Raw genomic sequence first — 16,828 nt, forward strand, 5'->3', positions numbered from 1 at the left:
GGAGTCAGTCATTCATGCATTCATTACCTCTCGCCTGGACTATGCAAACGCCCTCCTCGTTGGTGTTCCGGACTCTGCCCTGAATCGGCTGCAGGTTGTTCAGAATGCTGCTGCCAGGTTCTTGACGGGTACACACCGACGTAGCCACATTACACCTGTCCTGGCACATCTTCACTGGCTCCCTGTCATTTTCAGAGTGCAGTTTAAGTTACTGACTTTTGTTTTTAAAGCGCTCAGTGACCTGGCACCTTCCTACCTCTCTGCCCTTCTCACTCCATATGTGCCCACCCGCTCGTTGAGGTCGGCTGACCTATTGCTGCTGCACACGCCGCGGATGAGGCTCAAATCGCGGGGTGAACGAGCATTTGTCCATGCTGCCCCAAAGCTATGGAACTCATTGCCCATTGGAGTTCGGCAGGCTCCATCTCTGGCGGTTTTTAAATCTCGTTTAAAGACCCACTTTTACACTTTGGCTTTTAGACAGTGACTCGTTTTAGTGTTTTATTGTGTCATTGTTTTAATGTGTTCTTATTATTCATGTTTTCTCTGCTTTTAATTGAGATTTTATCCTTAGTTTTAGCTCCTTGTAATGGGTGTGTTTTGTTTTAGCCTGTGCAGCACTTTGGGCAGCTCCCATGCTGCATTTTAAATGTGCTATATAAATAAACTATGCTATGCTATGCTATGCTATATCACGTAGGCGGGTCCCAGGTCTGACACGGGTTAATTAGAGTAGGGCACTTTCACTTCCTGCTGATTTTTATGCTTCTGTTTTGCAGATGTTCTCTTCTCAGGAGCATAAAGGGGATAGCAGCAGGAAGCGGAAGGTTGTCAGGTATGCATCAGCTCCGGCTGGAGTTGATCCCGAAGACACACAGAGAAATGTAAATAATCCAAAAGGAAAGAATTGGATGAAAGACTGGACCAGATGGGCCTCCTTCATCCTATTCGAATTAAGCATCATAATATTATGTATTACAATAGTGTATGGAGTACATGTATATCTTAGAACATATCATGTGTCCTCGGTAGCCTATAACATAACTCATGGGCAACCGCAACAATTAAGAGGACGTTGGAACATGTCCAAAATAAGGCTGCGATGGCCTAAGGAAGACTTTAATGAGAATATAACCACCTGCATGATAGCAGAACAGATTGGATTCAAGATTTGCAGTGTAACAGGGAACAGAACCGGCTGCCTGCGCTTGTCCTGTGAGGAGGATCATGCAGGGGACTCGGTTGTGGCTACACCCTCTGTGACCGCGCCTTCTGCAACAAAACAGGAAGTTGGAAATGACCCGATGAACAATGAGACCCACCCATGGGCAGAGTATATGTCCATCATGCTGGATCAGACAGGATCAACAGAGCCTAATCAGTCCTGTCAGGTAGTATTAAGAAAGAAGAAAATCTTGGATCAAACTTCAGGTGAAGTAGAGCTGTGGGTGTACAAATACTGTCTTAAAGATGATTTAGACAAAGGACACAACTTCACTACATATAAAGTAATAAAAATAGAGAAATGGTGGCCGCATAGAATTGAATATGGGTGCTTCCAAACCAGGGACAGCAGCCTTAGTTCCTGGCAAACAGGAAACGTTACGTACTGGTATCTAAGGATGTCGAAGGGGAGGGAGAAAAGGGACAATTGTCCTACCCCCCCTCCTAATACTACACTGAAATATGATTCTTTATCTGTAGTAGAGGAAAGTCACATGTGGCAGAATGTAAAAGATAATGTGATTAAATGGTTATTAAGAGTGCCCCCTACAGTAACTGGTCCCATGGAAGAGACAGAGGAAGGTGAAGAAACTGTTCCTCTCTTGGTGGAACCCGGGGGGAGAAACAAGAGGTCTGCCTCACAGGATCTAGCTCGACTTTTACGAAAAGGTCACAGTGAGTACGCGAATTACACAGGATATCAAAATTATGTAATTTCCATTAATAGTACATATTTTAATTGGACCTTTTTCAGCCTTCACAATGAAGTGAGCCTTCAGCCACAGGGCTGGGAGCTGCATAAGGTAATACACACTCTTTATACTGAATGGATATATCAGGTTCCTAATTTCAAACATCCAGGAGTAGTGCAATGGATGAAGAAGAATCAATCTGATCCCACTAATTTAGACACAGGGTTCCATGCATGGAACGAAGAAACCAGGAAGTGTTTAACTAGAAGGGCTAACGATAGTTCTTTATGGCAAGGTGGAGAACCACTTAGACTAAGAATAACGGGGACATATTATCAGAAAGGGACAGCCACTCCTGATGATAAAATCGAGGCTGATTCCATATTCGAAGCAGTTAATGAAATGATTAGACCAAGCCACAAGAAAGATTTTTATCACAGTCCGACCTGGGCAAGAAATTACACATTAATGCTTGAAGGATGTCAGGCTGAAGTCTGTAACAACACTAAGGGGTTAACTAGAAGGATGTGTATTTTTTGGTATTCACAATTATATGGATTAACGGTAGGGGGTTTGCGTCCTGACACATTAGGAGATCTGGAATTTTTTAAGCCAAGACCCCCTTATTTAAATATAGCTACTTTAGGAACTGGAGAATTATGCTATAAAGTCTTACGTGGATATATGCAAAGAAATATACCAGAAGATTATAGGTATTATAGAAAAGGTATGTATGAGACGTATCCTATGACGTACTGGTATGGGGAGGGATATAATAAGCAAAAATATGATTATTATCCCCAGGACACACGGATTGAAGCAGAGACCTTTGAAAGAAAATTAATAGGAACAAAAACGCTAGTGTTGGAAGATGGACAGCTCAGAGTTAAGACGAATTGTTTTACAGTAGATAAGACAAATACGTGGGAAAAGAATAATACGAAAACGGGAAATGGCCTTTTAGATCGCATAATGATTATGGGTGATAAGGTTGGAGACTTGGTGCCGCCTGGGTTTACGGCCCCTGGAACGACTAAGTGGGGCGCTTTTAGTTTAGTGAACTTTAATTACTTTAACGGATTAGGAATAGATCATCATGTGTGCTTTAATGAGCCCAGAATAGGGAAGAATCCTCAACCTGAAAGATATACAATTGACCCTGACACGCCCAAAGAATTTCCTAATTTCAGGGATTATTCAAACTGGGACCTACGGAGCGGATATTGCTCTCCATTCAGACGATCTCTTGACCAACAGGAAGCGGAGTGGTTTGACTACTTTGCATATGGGATTAACGGCACGCTAAGAGGAGTAAGCTTGATTGTACGAGGAGTTGGTGAAATATTATCTGACAGTGTGGTACAGGTCTCAAATAATGTTATACAAGGAACAAGTCATTCGATTGAGGCGGTCGTAAGAGGGGTACGTGATAATATAATTGCTCCAGTCTGGGACGCGTTGTTTTGGCCTCTCTGCGCACTTGGGTTAATGGTAGGAATGATAGTTTTATTGATAGGCACGATTTTGGCCTGCAAGCATGAGAAGTGGCAGCTGAGAGGGAGGAAGCTACTTAGAGATAAGGGACCTGGTCAGCAGGAGAATGACAGACCAGCAGGAAAGGCAGGAGGTAATGACATCATTCCTTCTTCAGTGGGTTCTATTTAATACAGGGGGTGCAGCGCTGACAGCTCCAGCCTGGTCCTGACCTGTCAGTTTGAACAGCTACTCTGGTAAGCAGCAAGGATGAGCCAGCAGTTTCAGTCAGAGCAAAAACCGATTGTAGTGGCTGGATATGAGGTATGTTACATCCTTAAGATTACCTTTATGCTTTTCTTTTTACTGTTAGCTCAGATTAGAGACATCAATGTTAGAAAATTATTAATATACGCAAGCATCTTTGCATTTATGAATGTGACCAGATGGTTGAATAATGATTTTATTACTAGTGCAAGCTTGTTACCATGGTTGTACAGTGATGAAATGCCAACATGTTTAGTAATAGGAGGAGTGATTATTTGTTTGCTTACGGCAACGGGGGAAAGCTTGGTGTGGTGTATGAAAGCTCACCTGACTATTATTGCAGCCTGTACGGATTTTTTTATCATATTCACGGGCCTTTGTGCAGTGATGACGTTGTTTTACAGTTCACGGGCTGAGTGGGGAAGATATAAGTATATGATTATACTGGTTGCTCTTGTGGGCTTCAGTGTGGAAATACTCTCTTGGTTTTGCCAGGAAGGTGCACTAATTCTGTGGGGCGTAATTATGTTTATTCTAGGTGGACCCGGACATGCAGCGCGTTTTAAAGGGACTAATCCCAGCTGCAGATGCACCAGTGCCTATGTCCAGGGATACCGTGACTTATGTGTGCACGGTGAAACTCAGGGGACGAGTGATGGGCCCGCTGAAAACGATCGCTCTTCAATGTGAGCATTCTGCAATGTTTGAACAATGCATGTGTTGCAGGCTTGTTGCGGAATCTCGGACCGCATGGAAACGGAACTCCCAGGGTCGTTTGTTGAGGAAACAGACGTACTAATCCTAACTTCACCTGATATTCAAGAGCTTTTCAGGGAGAGCCACGAGGAGATGCTGACAACGGTGTGTCCAGTCGCCGTGGCTGAAGATGAAGCGGATTTGAACAAAGATTGCCAAACGAAGGAGGCTGTATTAGCAATAAGAACAGCTTCAACTCAAGATCCTAACCCTAATGATGTGTACATAATCCCTATGATTACTTGTGATAAGGCGCAAGAAGAAACATCCTCCCCTGTTCAGCGGACCTCAAGAGGAGAGCTGAAGTGGAAGATCAAGTTTGAAAGAGGATGTTATTACATGGGCCAGAGCAAGCCCTTGGATTGCTATCAGTTCATGAATATGTTGTCTGTGAAGAACGGATGGTTTGATCCTGAGATCAAGGTCTCTTATGGAACAGCTCCTCTGTTAGAAATGAGAAGTAATCCCCTGGTGTTTAGCGCAAGTTTTCCACCAGGACTGCTGGGGAAGCTCCCGTCTGGGGAACATCAGGTCACGGACCTGTCGCTGTTTTACCTTGGAGAAGAGGTTCCAGGTGAGAGGAAGAAGTTTCGTGGTTATATTACTACCAGCAAAGGTACCCTGTGCATGCCGATTTCTGACGATGGCATAATGATGAGGAGAAGAATCGATGTGGAGGCTACGGTTCAAGCTCTGCGTTTCCAGCCAGATCCGGATAAGATGGATACCAAGTTCCTGAAGGCTTGTGTGTTCGCATTGAAACATTATGGTCCCCTACCAGGATTTAACTCGCAAAGAGGATGTCGCATGCTCCCGAAGATCAGAGCCACAGACAGAAGTGGCAAAGGAAGAGGACACAACGGGAGGGGCCACATGGAGAGCAAAGATAAGCGGAGCCCAGCGGAGCCTGCTGATGCGAGTGAAATCGAGGCAGGTGAAGACAGGTAGGGAGCCAACTGAAGAAAGCACCACAGGATGTGAAGCCCCTTTGAAGACAGCTCGAGCTTTAGAAGGATCTGAAACCGTCCTACAAATGATAAATGATTACTTTGTTTTACTATCTTGTGACGCAGATGACTAAAGATTACATTGTTTAGTTGTCTTAAAGTTAAATCATATATACGTCACTCTGAAAAAGTGCTTGTAACATGAAAATGCTATACAATGGAAAATGCTTTGCTTAGCAGTTTTTAGAACATATATAAGAACAAGTTAGAAGTAGAAGGATACGCTTGCACGCACGCAGCGCGAGTTCACGGCAACGAGAGACGGAGAGTCTACAGTAGCTTTTTCCTCTTAGATAGTTAGACGCAGCATACTCATAAGAGGATATTTAATCTTGGATTTACCCTTTTATATCTTTTGAATTTTGGAATAAACTTTTTTGAAAAAGGATTCTCATTCATTGGATTTTAAGGGACAATTTAATCTCTTTGAGTGGGAGCTCCGGCCCTGGCCTAACAGGAGTGGAGGTAAGCCACCTTATTGCTTGTACCTGCTTCACAGGACTTGTTTTTCAGGGTGTGACAGATTAATAAAAGATACCTTAGGCTAATGGGAGTTTCATCTCCCCCTCTCTCTTGAGTATCGGGACATGCCTAAGGGTGATAAGCCATGATAGTTCGTTGGTTCAAACAGGCTCTTTTTGCACCAAAAAAGTCTCTGTTAAGCGTGGGAAGGAACCATTTCAAAGGGTGGATTAATTAGATTAATTGATAAATCTATGTTAGCCTGATCAACTAACTAGTAATCATTTTCTAGTTACCACCGCCCACTTTGCTGACGGAGACGCAAATTAACCCTGATAGGACCCAAATAATAGTCAGTAAGATTGGCCAACTCTGAACTTCCGCCTTAGTATCCAAAACCACTGGATAACAGGATTTAAAGGGGAGTGAATTAATACAGGAGAACAAGTACGGCAATTCCATTCCAACCTTTAAAATAGGAACAAGTTTTAATTGAGAAAGTCCATCCCAGGGTCTGATACAATAATACTCACCTACGGCCTCAACCTCCCTGAGAAAGCAGCGTAACTCGAGGATCTAACGGAACCTCTTAAAGGGCACGCTCGCATCAGTTCGAGACGTCCCTAAGCCTCATACTTCACTCACATGCTCTGGGTTGATGTATTTAAAACAAGAGCAAACATATACAGTTTTCACTTGACAGTTCATTGTTTATGTAAAATGTTCATTCCTAACCCTAACCATGAATCTGTTCACTGAGACGACATCGAGATGAGACGAGAAACCATAACCCGCAGCCTAAACTGTACCTTGAGGAAAAGGAACTTTTTGAAGACTGCTTGGTATGGCAAGATTTTAGTCATTTAAAAATCATTTTTTAATGATGGGGTAATTTTATTATGTAGCGTTGCGGTTGTGTATCGCAAGCACTTCTTTTCAAATTGTATTTTTCGTGCTGCAGTTACCGGACATTGGGCAGACAGCATACAGACAACAGCCACTGCACGTAATGGCATAAACAAACCTCTATACAAACATGCAGTCTGTCAGCATGAGGCAAAGGAATACATGTGATAATAAGTTATCACGGCGATGTCATATTGTTTACCTGCCCACGTTTTACGGCTTCCACTTGACTTTTGTGTCTGAAATGACATCTGGTTTGTTACAGATGGCCGTCTGCCCCTTTACACCGCCATTGCATATTCTTTTTGCGCTACAATACCGCCATGGTCTGACTTAAGACTCCCTGATACCAGTTCAGCATTGTGGTAAATTGGCAGCATTGTTTTCTAAAAGAGGCAAGCGTTTATGGGAAGACTTCAGGGGTGTGAAGACTTTTTATATCCACTGTATTCTTGCCCTGATAATGAAGTCACTTTGAATGGTTCATGCAGTTCTTTATTTGTGTCTCACTATAATAATTTTGTTGTTGTTGTACGTTACATGCAAGAGGACAGCTGGAGTGATGTCAGTAACCATATTCTCAAAATACTTGTCTATGGTGCTGATGAGGATTCATGTATCCATCCTTGTCGAAGGCCATGAGATTTTGCCAGAGCGCAACTGTGTAACGAAAGCTTGCTCAGGAAACTGATATTTACACTGAATTTTGCGTTACACTTATGAATGCTACCAAAAACTTGCTAGATCTGGGTGGATTTAAAATGTCCTCAAAAGTTAACACCCTGAAGTTGGAACTGCTTTCATAAGTGCATGCATTTGTCATCTTAGAGGAGGAAAATGTGGCATCACAGACCCTCGTTGAGGAGCAAAAATCTGGTCACTCTGCAGCCTGCTGCTCTTAAACCCATCACATTAAATAATAATGAATAATAATGAAGCTCACTCATAGAAGGTGGTCCAGCCAATTTGGATGCTCTTGGTTGCCAGAAGGCCACTGTTTCCATGATAAGTCAGTAAAACCAATTCCTGACCCTGAGCTGTGAGAGACTTCAGACCTCCATTCGTCCCAATGGTCAGCCAGATCACCTATTCATACAAAAAAGACAAACCTCACATTCATACTATATAGTTCTTACACATTTGAAATGTTTGTCCCTGTTTATTAGAAAAAGGTCAGAAGATCTAACCTGATTGTCAGGGGCAACCACACGTACAGGCATCCTGTTGCTGTCTCTGCGAATTCGAAGAGTGTTCCCACTGCTGTCTGTCACAGCGGTAACATCTTCCTCATTGCTGGGAAAAGAAAAAGGAAAGTGTCAATATGAAAACTGAACTATACAGTGATCCCTCGTTACTTCGCGGTTCGTTTATCGCGGATTCACGACTTCGCAAATTTTTTCTTTGGAGCCTTATTCAAGGGAAATTCGCCGATTTGCGGTATTTTTCACCGATTCGCGGTATTTTTCTATGCAAAATATCAAGAAATTCCTGTTTTTTTCAACAATTTCATCATAAAATACACTTTTTGTAATAAAACTATAAAAAAAACCAAGTAAAATTTTTTTTCTTGAGTTTTACCCACAAAAAGAGAATGTGATCATACGATAACTCAATATAGTACTGTACTGTAAATATGGTGTCCCTACTTCGCGGATTTTCACCTGTAGTGGCCAGGTCTGGAACGCATCTACCGTGATAAACGAGGGATCACTGTACTTACAAATCAGAGGAAGAAAGTTAACATTCAGAAAGTAACACCATAATTTAAAAGAGAAAACACCTAATGAACTTATGTACATACAAACCAACCTGTAGCTAAAGTTGTATTTATAGTCTCCAGTGACCAGAGACATGGTGAACTGGTGAGTCCCATTTGCATCGAAAACATAAAGTTCCTGAGAAGCTGGAGAAGCCACTTCATAGGAGTTGGGACCTGACGCTAAAGAGCCTAAAGGACAAAGGATGAGACTGATTAGTGATGGACCTGTTTCCTGTACTTATCTAGTCACTATACACTGTTTGTAGATAATCTTTTGGACAGCGGTAAATGTGCACAGTAACTTGACAGACTTCTTGACAACGGCATCCTGCTGAGCATAAAGGTGATGTATTAGGTGCCTTTAGGCATACATACATAGGCAGATTGAAACCACGCACATGTTGTGTATAATCCTATTTTATACTATTAAAGCATTTTTTGTTTTTGTTGTTTCCATACCCATCCTCTTATTGTGTAAAGTGGCAGATAGTCTTGTGGTTGTTTAGGTTGTTGAGGGCCAGACAAGAGGTAGACTGCTGGAGGGTCCAGCAGCAAGGGTTAGGGTTAGGGTTGCTAACCCTAACCAGAGGTGTCAAATAATTAAGTACAAACACTTCATTGCCTTACTTAAGTAGAAATTGTGGTTCTCTTTCTTAACATTCATTTCGATGTCTCACTATGGGATACGCCTCTCCGCGGATTACTCAGAAGCACTTATCTCAGTATATACATATTATATTATACATATAATTACTTTATTGTGTCTTTCTATCGTGCTGATTTTATTTTATGATTTTTCATTGTGATTTATTTTTCTAAAGTTTGCCTATCATTGTTTTTGCACCAAGTACCACAGCAATTTCCTGATGTTGTGATTTCTCGCACATTTGGCAATAAAACATTTCTTCCAATTCTAATTTGTAAGCAGAGCCGGATTAACGCAAAGGCAAAGTAGGCACGTGCCTGGGGCCTGATTGGCTGGATGGGGCCCAGACAGAGGAACAAAATTAAAAATAAATAAACAAATAAAAAATGTACAAATGTCCTATGATAGAATTTGTAGATAGGACTCCTATCTACAATGTATTTCAATATTTATTAATTAACTAAAAATAGTGACAATGTTTATCTTAACCATAGACCGTTTCATTGGCTACGTCACATTAAGGCGCCACCTAATTAAGGACGTCAGAGAAGCGGTCAGAGTCAGGGCGGGACACAACAAAGCTAGCAGGTGTTTTTGAGTGGGCTAACTTTCACGATTCTTTCGGGTGCGGCAAAATGTAAAAAAAATAAATGAAGAGGAACAAAAGAAGAGACAGCGGGGGACTTTACAGAAGTTTCTGTCGGGCTGTTCGGACAGCCGTCCGACAGCTGTGAACATGCTCCAGTCAGCAGAGCCAGAGGCCGGGCCCAAGTCAGAACCGGAGGAGACACGGCCCGAAGACGCGGTGGAAGATGCGGGGGGAAATGCGGCGGACGATGCTGTAGCGCCAACGCCGTCAACATCAACGCCTTCACAGAAGGACAAACTGGAAGAACAGCAGCCAGCCAGAAGTGAGCCCAATATAGTCTTACAAGAGCCTCTAGACCCAGAAAGGGTATTAACAACTAGCTACCCATCTGATCCTGCAGTGGTACCAAACTGATGACACGATGCGTGAGTACTTTGCACTAAACCATCCCTCTCAAAATATTGGATATTCTTCGGCATCCCAGAGGAAATCTGGAGACATAAACCGAAGCTGAACCGAGGAACATTTCTTTAGACGTGTTTCTGCTGTGACTGAGGCCCTGTGAGGCTGGAAAGCTGAAGATGATCCCGGGGTGGAGAATGCGTATTCTGTGCTTCAGGCTGTGTGTGCACGTGTGTGTGTGTGTGTGTGTGTGTGAGTGCACGCGCGCATGTGTGTGCATGTGGGGTTCTTGTTCTGTGTGAAAACGAAGCAGTACAAGTGATAATGCTGCAGGATTTCATAATTGTATCCTTCTCAGCAGCAGCACTGCAGGTGCTCTCCATGTCCAAAATGTGCGTAAGCCAGGTCCTTAGTCAACTTAAAGTTGCGCACATTTTTCCGCTAAGTTTTCTTTCATAAATCCCAAAGTTTGCATGGAAAGTTGCTTACGCAGTTTTCCGACCACGTTTTGTGCGTAAGCAAGCTTGATAAATGAGGCCCCAGGTGCCTTGACATTGAGAAACACCCCTGGTTAGGGTGATTCTTAGTGCCTTGTGCTGCCATGGTAGCAGATGACAGGAAATTGCTTTTTTTACACAGCTGCTGAAAGCTTCTGGTCTGTAGATCAATAGGGCTCGTGATAGTGATGACATTGCCTACAAGTCCTTACTTGTTGCTTGTTACTACTGTAAACAGCAAGCTCAGACCCGTTCTTATGGCTTAAAATAATCTATTATTCATTTGATTGGTTTTATCATGCAACTATGGTAAATCGTTGCTGTGTTGTGGGGTGCAACACGTGATTGCCAGGGAAAAAGATGGAAAATGGGCAACATTTTCACCGTTTTTCTGCTTGGAGGCTCAGCCACGTGACAAAGTATCGAACATAAAGTCTCGTCGGCTCACTTAGATCGAAGCTGTAAGGCGACTAAACATCACTCTCCGCAGTTTTTTCATTCTGGTAAGTTACAGATGGTGAATGTTTTTTATACATTGTTTATTTTCTTCAACCACAACACCCACACATGCACACACACACACGTTACACACAGAGACTGGTAAGCAAATGCATGGGCACTAACACACAGCACAACTTCTCCTGCTACACTTCTTCTATGGGATGACAATTCTAAATGCTTTGCTAGAAGAACCAGCAAATAAAACATTTACCTCTCATTCAGATGTTTGCATCTGCTCACACCAAAAACAAGAAAGGTGAAAATGTCTGTTATACAGAACTGTAGCGGAAACAATTTGTCGCTGGTGCTCCAGTCTTGGGTCTTTCTTTCATTTGGATCCCATATGGAACATTTTATAACGCTGATTTTGTCCACATACTGGTCCCCGACGTCTTTATTTAACTTATATTCCGCATCATTTTTGGGATTTTAGCATGTTGTTTAACACATTCTGTCACCCAAATCCGCTTTTTCTTTGCGACGTACAGTTTGTTTTCACGGTTTGTTTACACTCGTAAGGCCGCCAACATGATTAAGAATTCTATGCTTAATCACGTGTGATCCAAGCCCTAAAAAATGTCAGGAGTGCTGCTGCAGATCAGAGCCCATGTCACAGACGCCATGCAAACTTTCAGACAGTCTATTTGTGGGATTTCAGGAAGTATATTTTATTTTGGCAACTTAAGAGAGGAAGCAGGTCAATCAATATGTCCAATAATTTCAGTGCTTGAAATGAATAATCAATTTAATATTCGAGAGGAAAAGATTGATTACATTGGTAGAATAAAAACACCAGAACACATTGCAGCTTTTAAAAGAGAATTAGAAAATTATGACTGGAAAAATGTTTATGTGGAAGACACTAATGATGCATATAATGCATTTCTAGACATATTTTTGTAAATCGATGACAGCCATTGTCCACTAAAAAAGTTTTCTGAAAATCTCAAAAAGAAAAAAAACATGGATGACAAAAGGTCTGGAAAGAGCATGTAAAAGGAAAAATAAGTTATATAAGATTTTTTTGACAAATGGAACTAAGGAAAATGAAGACAAATATAAGAAATATAGAAACAGATTAACAACTATTTTGCGATATGAAAAGAAAAGTTATTATGAAAAGCTGCTACAAAAATCTCAAAATAATATAAAGCCTACCTGGAGTGTACTTAATAAGATAATAAAAAATCAGAATAATATATGTTTTCCAACATGTATTGTAAAAGAAGGTAATGTAGCGATTAAGAATATTGAGAGTATAGTCAACGAATTTAATGATTACTTTGTTAATGTAGGTCCCAATTTGGCAAAAGAGATTTCTGTACCAGGAAGACATGATGACAATTTTTTAAATTTTACTTCTTATAAATGCAACTCAATGTTTCTTGGAGGAGTCTGTGAGAGTGATATTATAGATGTGGTGAGTAAATTTATGAGTAAAAAGTCCATGGATTGTGACGGCCTTGATATGTCATTAAGTTCTTCATAGTATCCTTCAACCATTAACTTATATTTGTAACAAATCATTTCAAACCGGAATTTTTCCAGATAAAATGAAAATTGCCAAAGTGATCCCATTATATAAAAATGGAGATAAACCGGTTGTGTCAAATTATAGGCAAGTATCTTTGCTGCCTACATTTTCAAAGATTCTTGAAAAACTATTTGAAAACCGATTAAATTCTTTTATTGAAAACTATGATTTATTGATTGACCATCAGTATGGGTTCAGAAGTAATCGCTCAACATCTCTAGCAGTGGTGGAATTTATTGAAAATATTGCAACAATTGTGGATAAAAAACTGATTGGAATAGGAGTGTTCATTGATTTACGCAAAGCATTCGATACGATAGATCATTCTTTACTGTTACAGAAATGTGAAAGATTTGGTTTAAGAGGTGTTGTACAACTTTGGTTAAATAGTTACTTGGAAAGAAGGTTCCAATATGTGAGTATTAATAATATGAAATCTAAACTTAGACAAGTAACTTGTGGAATTCCGCAAGGATCGGTGTTGGGACCAAAGCTATTTTTACTTTATATAAATGATATTTGTACAGCTAGTGATATTTTAAAATATGTGATGTTTGCTGATGATACAAACTTATTTTGTTCTGGAGATAACATAAAGGAATTACTGAAAACAGTGGAAATAGAATTGATGAAGTTAAATAGATGGTTTGTATTTAATAAACTACCACTGAATGAAAGTAAAACAAAATTTATGTTGTTTGGAGGTATTAAGAATAATATTGAAGTAAAATTAAATCTAAACAATGTTGAAATTGAACGAGTAAATGAGACTAAATTTTTAGGAGTAATAATTGATGATAAACTTTGTTGGAAGTCTCACATAGATCATGTGAAACGGAAGTTATCTAAGTCTATTTCTATTCTTTACAAAACAAGAGATTTATTGCACAAGAGCTGCCTTTATTTATTGTACACTTCCCTTTGCTTGCCTTATAGGAGTTATTGTGTGGAAATTTGGGGGAAAACATACAAAACATATCTGGATTCAATTTTTAAATTGCGAAAAAGAGCTATTAGAATAATAAATAAAGCTGGATATAGGGAGTCCACAAACCATTTTTTGTAGGATCAGCTATGTTAAAATTTAAGGACGTTATATATCTTAAAACTTTAGAAATGATGTATAGAGTGGCGAAAAAGAATGTTTCAATTTGTATTTTAAGTATGTTTAAATTAAGAGATGGAAAATATGATTTGAGGGGGTCTTATATGTTTGAAATACCTAAAGTGAGAACTAATGCGAAGTATAGATGTGTGTCGGTTTTGGGAGTGAAGTTATGGAATGGACTTAATGATGAACTGAAGATGTGTTATTCTTTATCGTTTTTCAAGAAAATTTTAAAAAATTGCATCTTCCAAAGTTATAGAAACTTAGTTTGATGTCCAACCTTGTGTTGATTTGATTTCTTGATTTATCATTGTTTTTCTTTAAATGTTATTTATTTATTTATTTATTTATGTTAGTTAAGGATAGGCTAATTATAAGCCACTAGGCTTCAACCTATTCCTTTTTCGGTTGCTTGATTACTTTTATGTAAAATTGATAAATTGTTGTTGTTGACCGAATAAAAATATCTATCTATCTATAATTTATGATTTTTGTCGGACAACATTAAAACCCTCCAGCAATGTCCGACATGTTTTCACAAACAGTGGTTTTTAAAAGAAGAGAAGTTGTGTTTCAAGTCCACTTAGTGTTTATGATGAATCCCATTCTACTGCAAGAGAATCAGCCACTCTCACCCACGATGCTGAGAGACAATCAGAACATTCGTGAAAGAGACACGCGGTCAAATTTAATATCGGCTGTAGTAGCAGAGCTATGTAAAGGGAAAAAATAGGAAAATAACCCAAATGTGCAGCTTTGTCAGCTGGGCTCAGCTCCAGTACCGGCAAGAATTCTGGGTCAGCCAGGACAGGGTATCTGCAGGTTTAAGGGAACCTAATTTAAGACTTTTTAAGACCTTTTTTTAAGGCCACTTTGACCAAATTTAAGCTATTTCAGCAGGGCAGCAGTAGCTCAACAGGTTGAACGGGTTGTCCAGTAATCGGAAGGTTGCATGTTCAATCCCGGCTCTGGACAGATCATTCTGCTGTTGTGTTCTTGGGCAAGACACTTAACCCACCTTGCCTGCTGGTGGTGGTCGGAGGGACCGGTGGCGCCAGTGCTCGGGAGCCTTGACTCTGTCAGTGCGCCCCAGGGCAGCTGTGGCTACATCGTAGCTCATCACCATCAGTGTCTGAATGTGTGTGTGAATGGATCAATGATACACTGTAGTGTAAAGCGCTTTGGGGTCCTTACTCTGAGAGGCACTGTACAAGTACGGGTCATTTATCATTTTGAAAAATTAAATTTAAGGTATAATTTCCAGCTATTGCATGGAACCGGTGCTAACCACACCGCGATCGTGGGATTAGACATCCAGGTACCATTAAACTTCCACTTCCCCATGGCGCAAACTCCCACTAGCTTAACCAGCTAACGTGCTCATCTAAAAATAGCCCCCTTACACAACCAACTGAATGTGTACGGTTCTGCTTATGCCAACATCGTACACAAAAAATGCTGAACACTAACTAGAAATTCACGAAAATGTTATAGAAATAAAAGAATCTTGTTTATTGGGTCTTTGGTAATTTAAGACCTCTGGAAACTGTATTTAAGGATTATTTGTCATTTTTCAGGATTTTTAAGGCCTTAAATTTGGAAAAGCTAATTTAAGACTTTTTAAGACTTTTTAAGGACCCGCGGATACCCTGCAGGAGCCAGACAAAAAAACGCAGCTTTGACCATCACGTGATTGTGCTGTTTGAAATTGTAATTTTGGTCCAAAAATGATAGATCGTTCAGCCCTAAAGACTACTGAAGAGTTTGTAAACTTCAAAACAAGTCAGTATTATAGTGAGTTTTAGATGCTTGAATAATTATTTTGGGGTCCAGATACTGGAATCGTCTTGTCCTGGTAGATTTTAGTGCTGTGTTTGATACAGCTGAAAACTACATTACACTGCTTCACCATATTAATTAGATCAAACTAACTGCAGGCCACTTTAAATCACATGCATTGGATAGATTCCAGTTTGGGTAACAGAACTACTTTATAATTTTAGTAATGAGAAAAAATAACACAAACTCATGCAGCTGATAGCAGATGGCATCCATAAAACCAGATCAAACCAATCATATTATTTCATTACAAACTTGTCGAACATGGAATTTATTTCCCAATATGGCTGCAAAAACAACCAGCTCACTGAGGCCTAGTTCACACGTAGCCGGGTTTTTTTTAAAAACGAATATCCGCCCCTCCAAAAACTTGCATCCACACCACCTCCTTTAAAAAAAAAAACTCTGTCCACACGTACCCGGATAAATAAGTTGTTAAGGACATGCCAGACCTGTAGGCGGCAGTACTTCCCCCGTTCTTAACCTCGCCCTTCGTCGGTGGTCTTCCGCAAGGAGCAGTAATTCTGCTTGCAAAAACAAACAAGCAAAAAGCGCTTGGACCATTGATAAAGCGAGCGCAGCTCTGAGGGCATCCATGCTGTCGGCTAGTGTAAACACAGGTCGCACACGTGATGTCAGCATTTTTTTGTCGCGGAAAGTGACGTCGCAGACCTTAAAGCTCCGGTTTTGTCTGTCCACATGCAGACACCCAAAACGGAGAAAACGCAGATCTTCACTTTGGCCGGAGTTTTTAAAAAGATCCGTTTTCGTGTGAAAAACTCCGTTTTCGTGTGGATGACAGGCCAAAACGTAGAAAAATATCTACGTTTTGGCAGATCCCCGGCTACGTGTGGACAGGGCCTGAGTCGTTTTCTTTTTAGGACTCGATGTACAAACCTATTGTTGACAATGTACTTTGTCATGGGCTCGATTTCCAGCTCCCGCCAGGGGTATTCTGCTGTTGTGTACTTGGGCAAGACACTTCACCCAACTTGCCTGTGTTGGGGGTGGTCAGAGGGGCCGATGGCGCCAAAAGGCAGCCTCTCCTCTGTCAGACCGCCCCAGGACGGCTGTGGCTACAAAGTAGCTTACCATCACTAGCAGTGTGTGAATGTGAGAGTGCATGAAAACGTCTTTGAGTGTCCTAAATACGTGCTATATAAGTT

At 40.7% G+C, this 16,828-nt stretch overlaps 1 protein-coding gene across 12 annotated transcripts in view; it reads right to left on the bottom strand.

Moving 5' to 3' along the window:
- The window catches only part of tenm3 (teneurin transmembrane protein 3), a 251,798-nt gene that overhangs the window by 63,603 nt on the left and 171,367 nt on the right, over positions 1-16,828 (bottom strand). For all 12 annotated transcript variants that reach the window (XM_054751727.2, XM_015954354.3, XM_015954353.3 and 9 more), the window contains 3 exons: positions 8,597-8,735; positions 7,975-8,080; positions 7,731-7,873 (listed from right to left, as the gene is read on the bottom strand). In XM_054751727.2, the coding sequence (XP_054607702.2) occupies positions 7,731-7,873; positions 7,975-8,080; positions 8,597-8,735 (388 nt within the window). The remainder of the gene's footprint in view (positions 1-7,730; positions 7,874-7,974; positions 8,081-8,596; positions 8,736-16,828) is intronic.

This window comes from Nothobranchius furzeri, chromosome 7 (genome assembly GCF_043380555.1).
Source record: "Nothobranchius furzeri strain GRZ-AD chromosome 7, NfurGRZ-RIMD1, whole genome shotgun sequence".
NCBI lineage: Eukaryota > Metazoa > Chordata > Actinopteri > Cyprinodontiformes > Nothobranchiidae > Nothobranchius > Nothobranchius furzeri.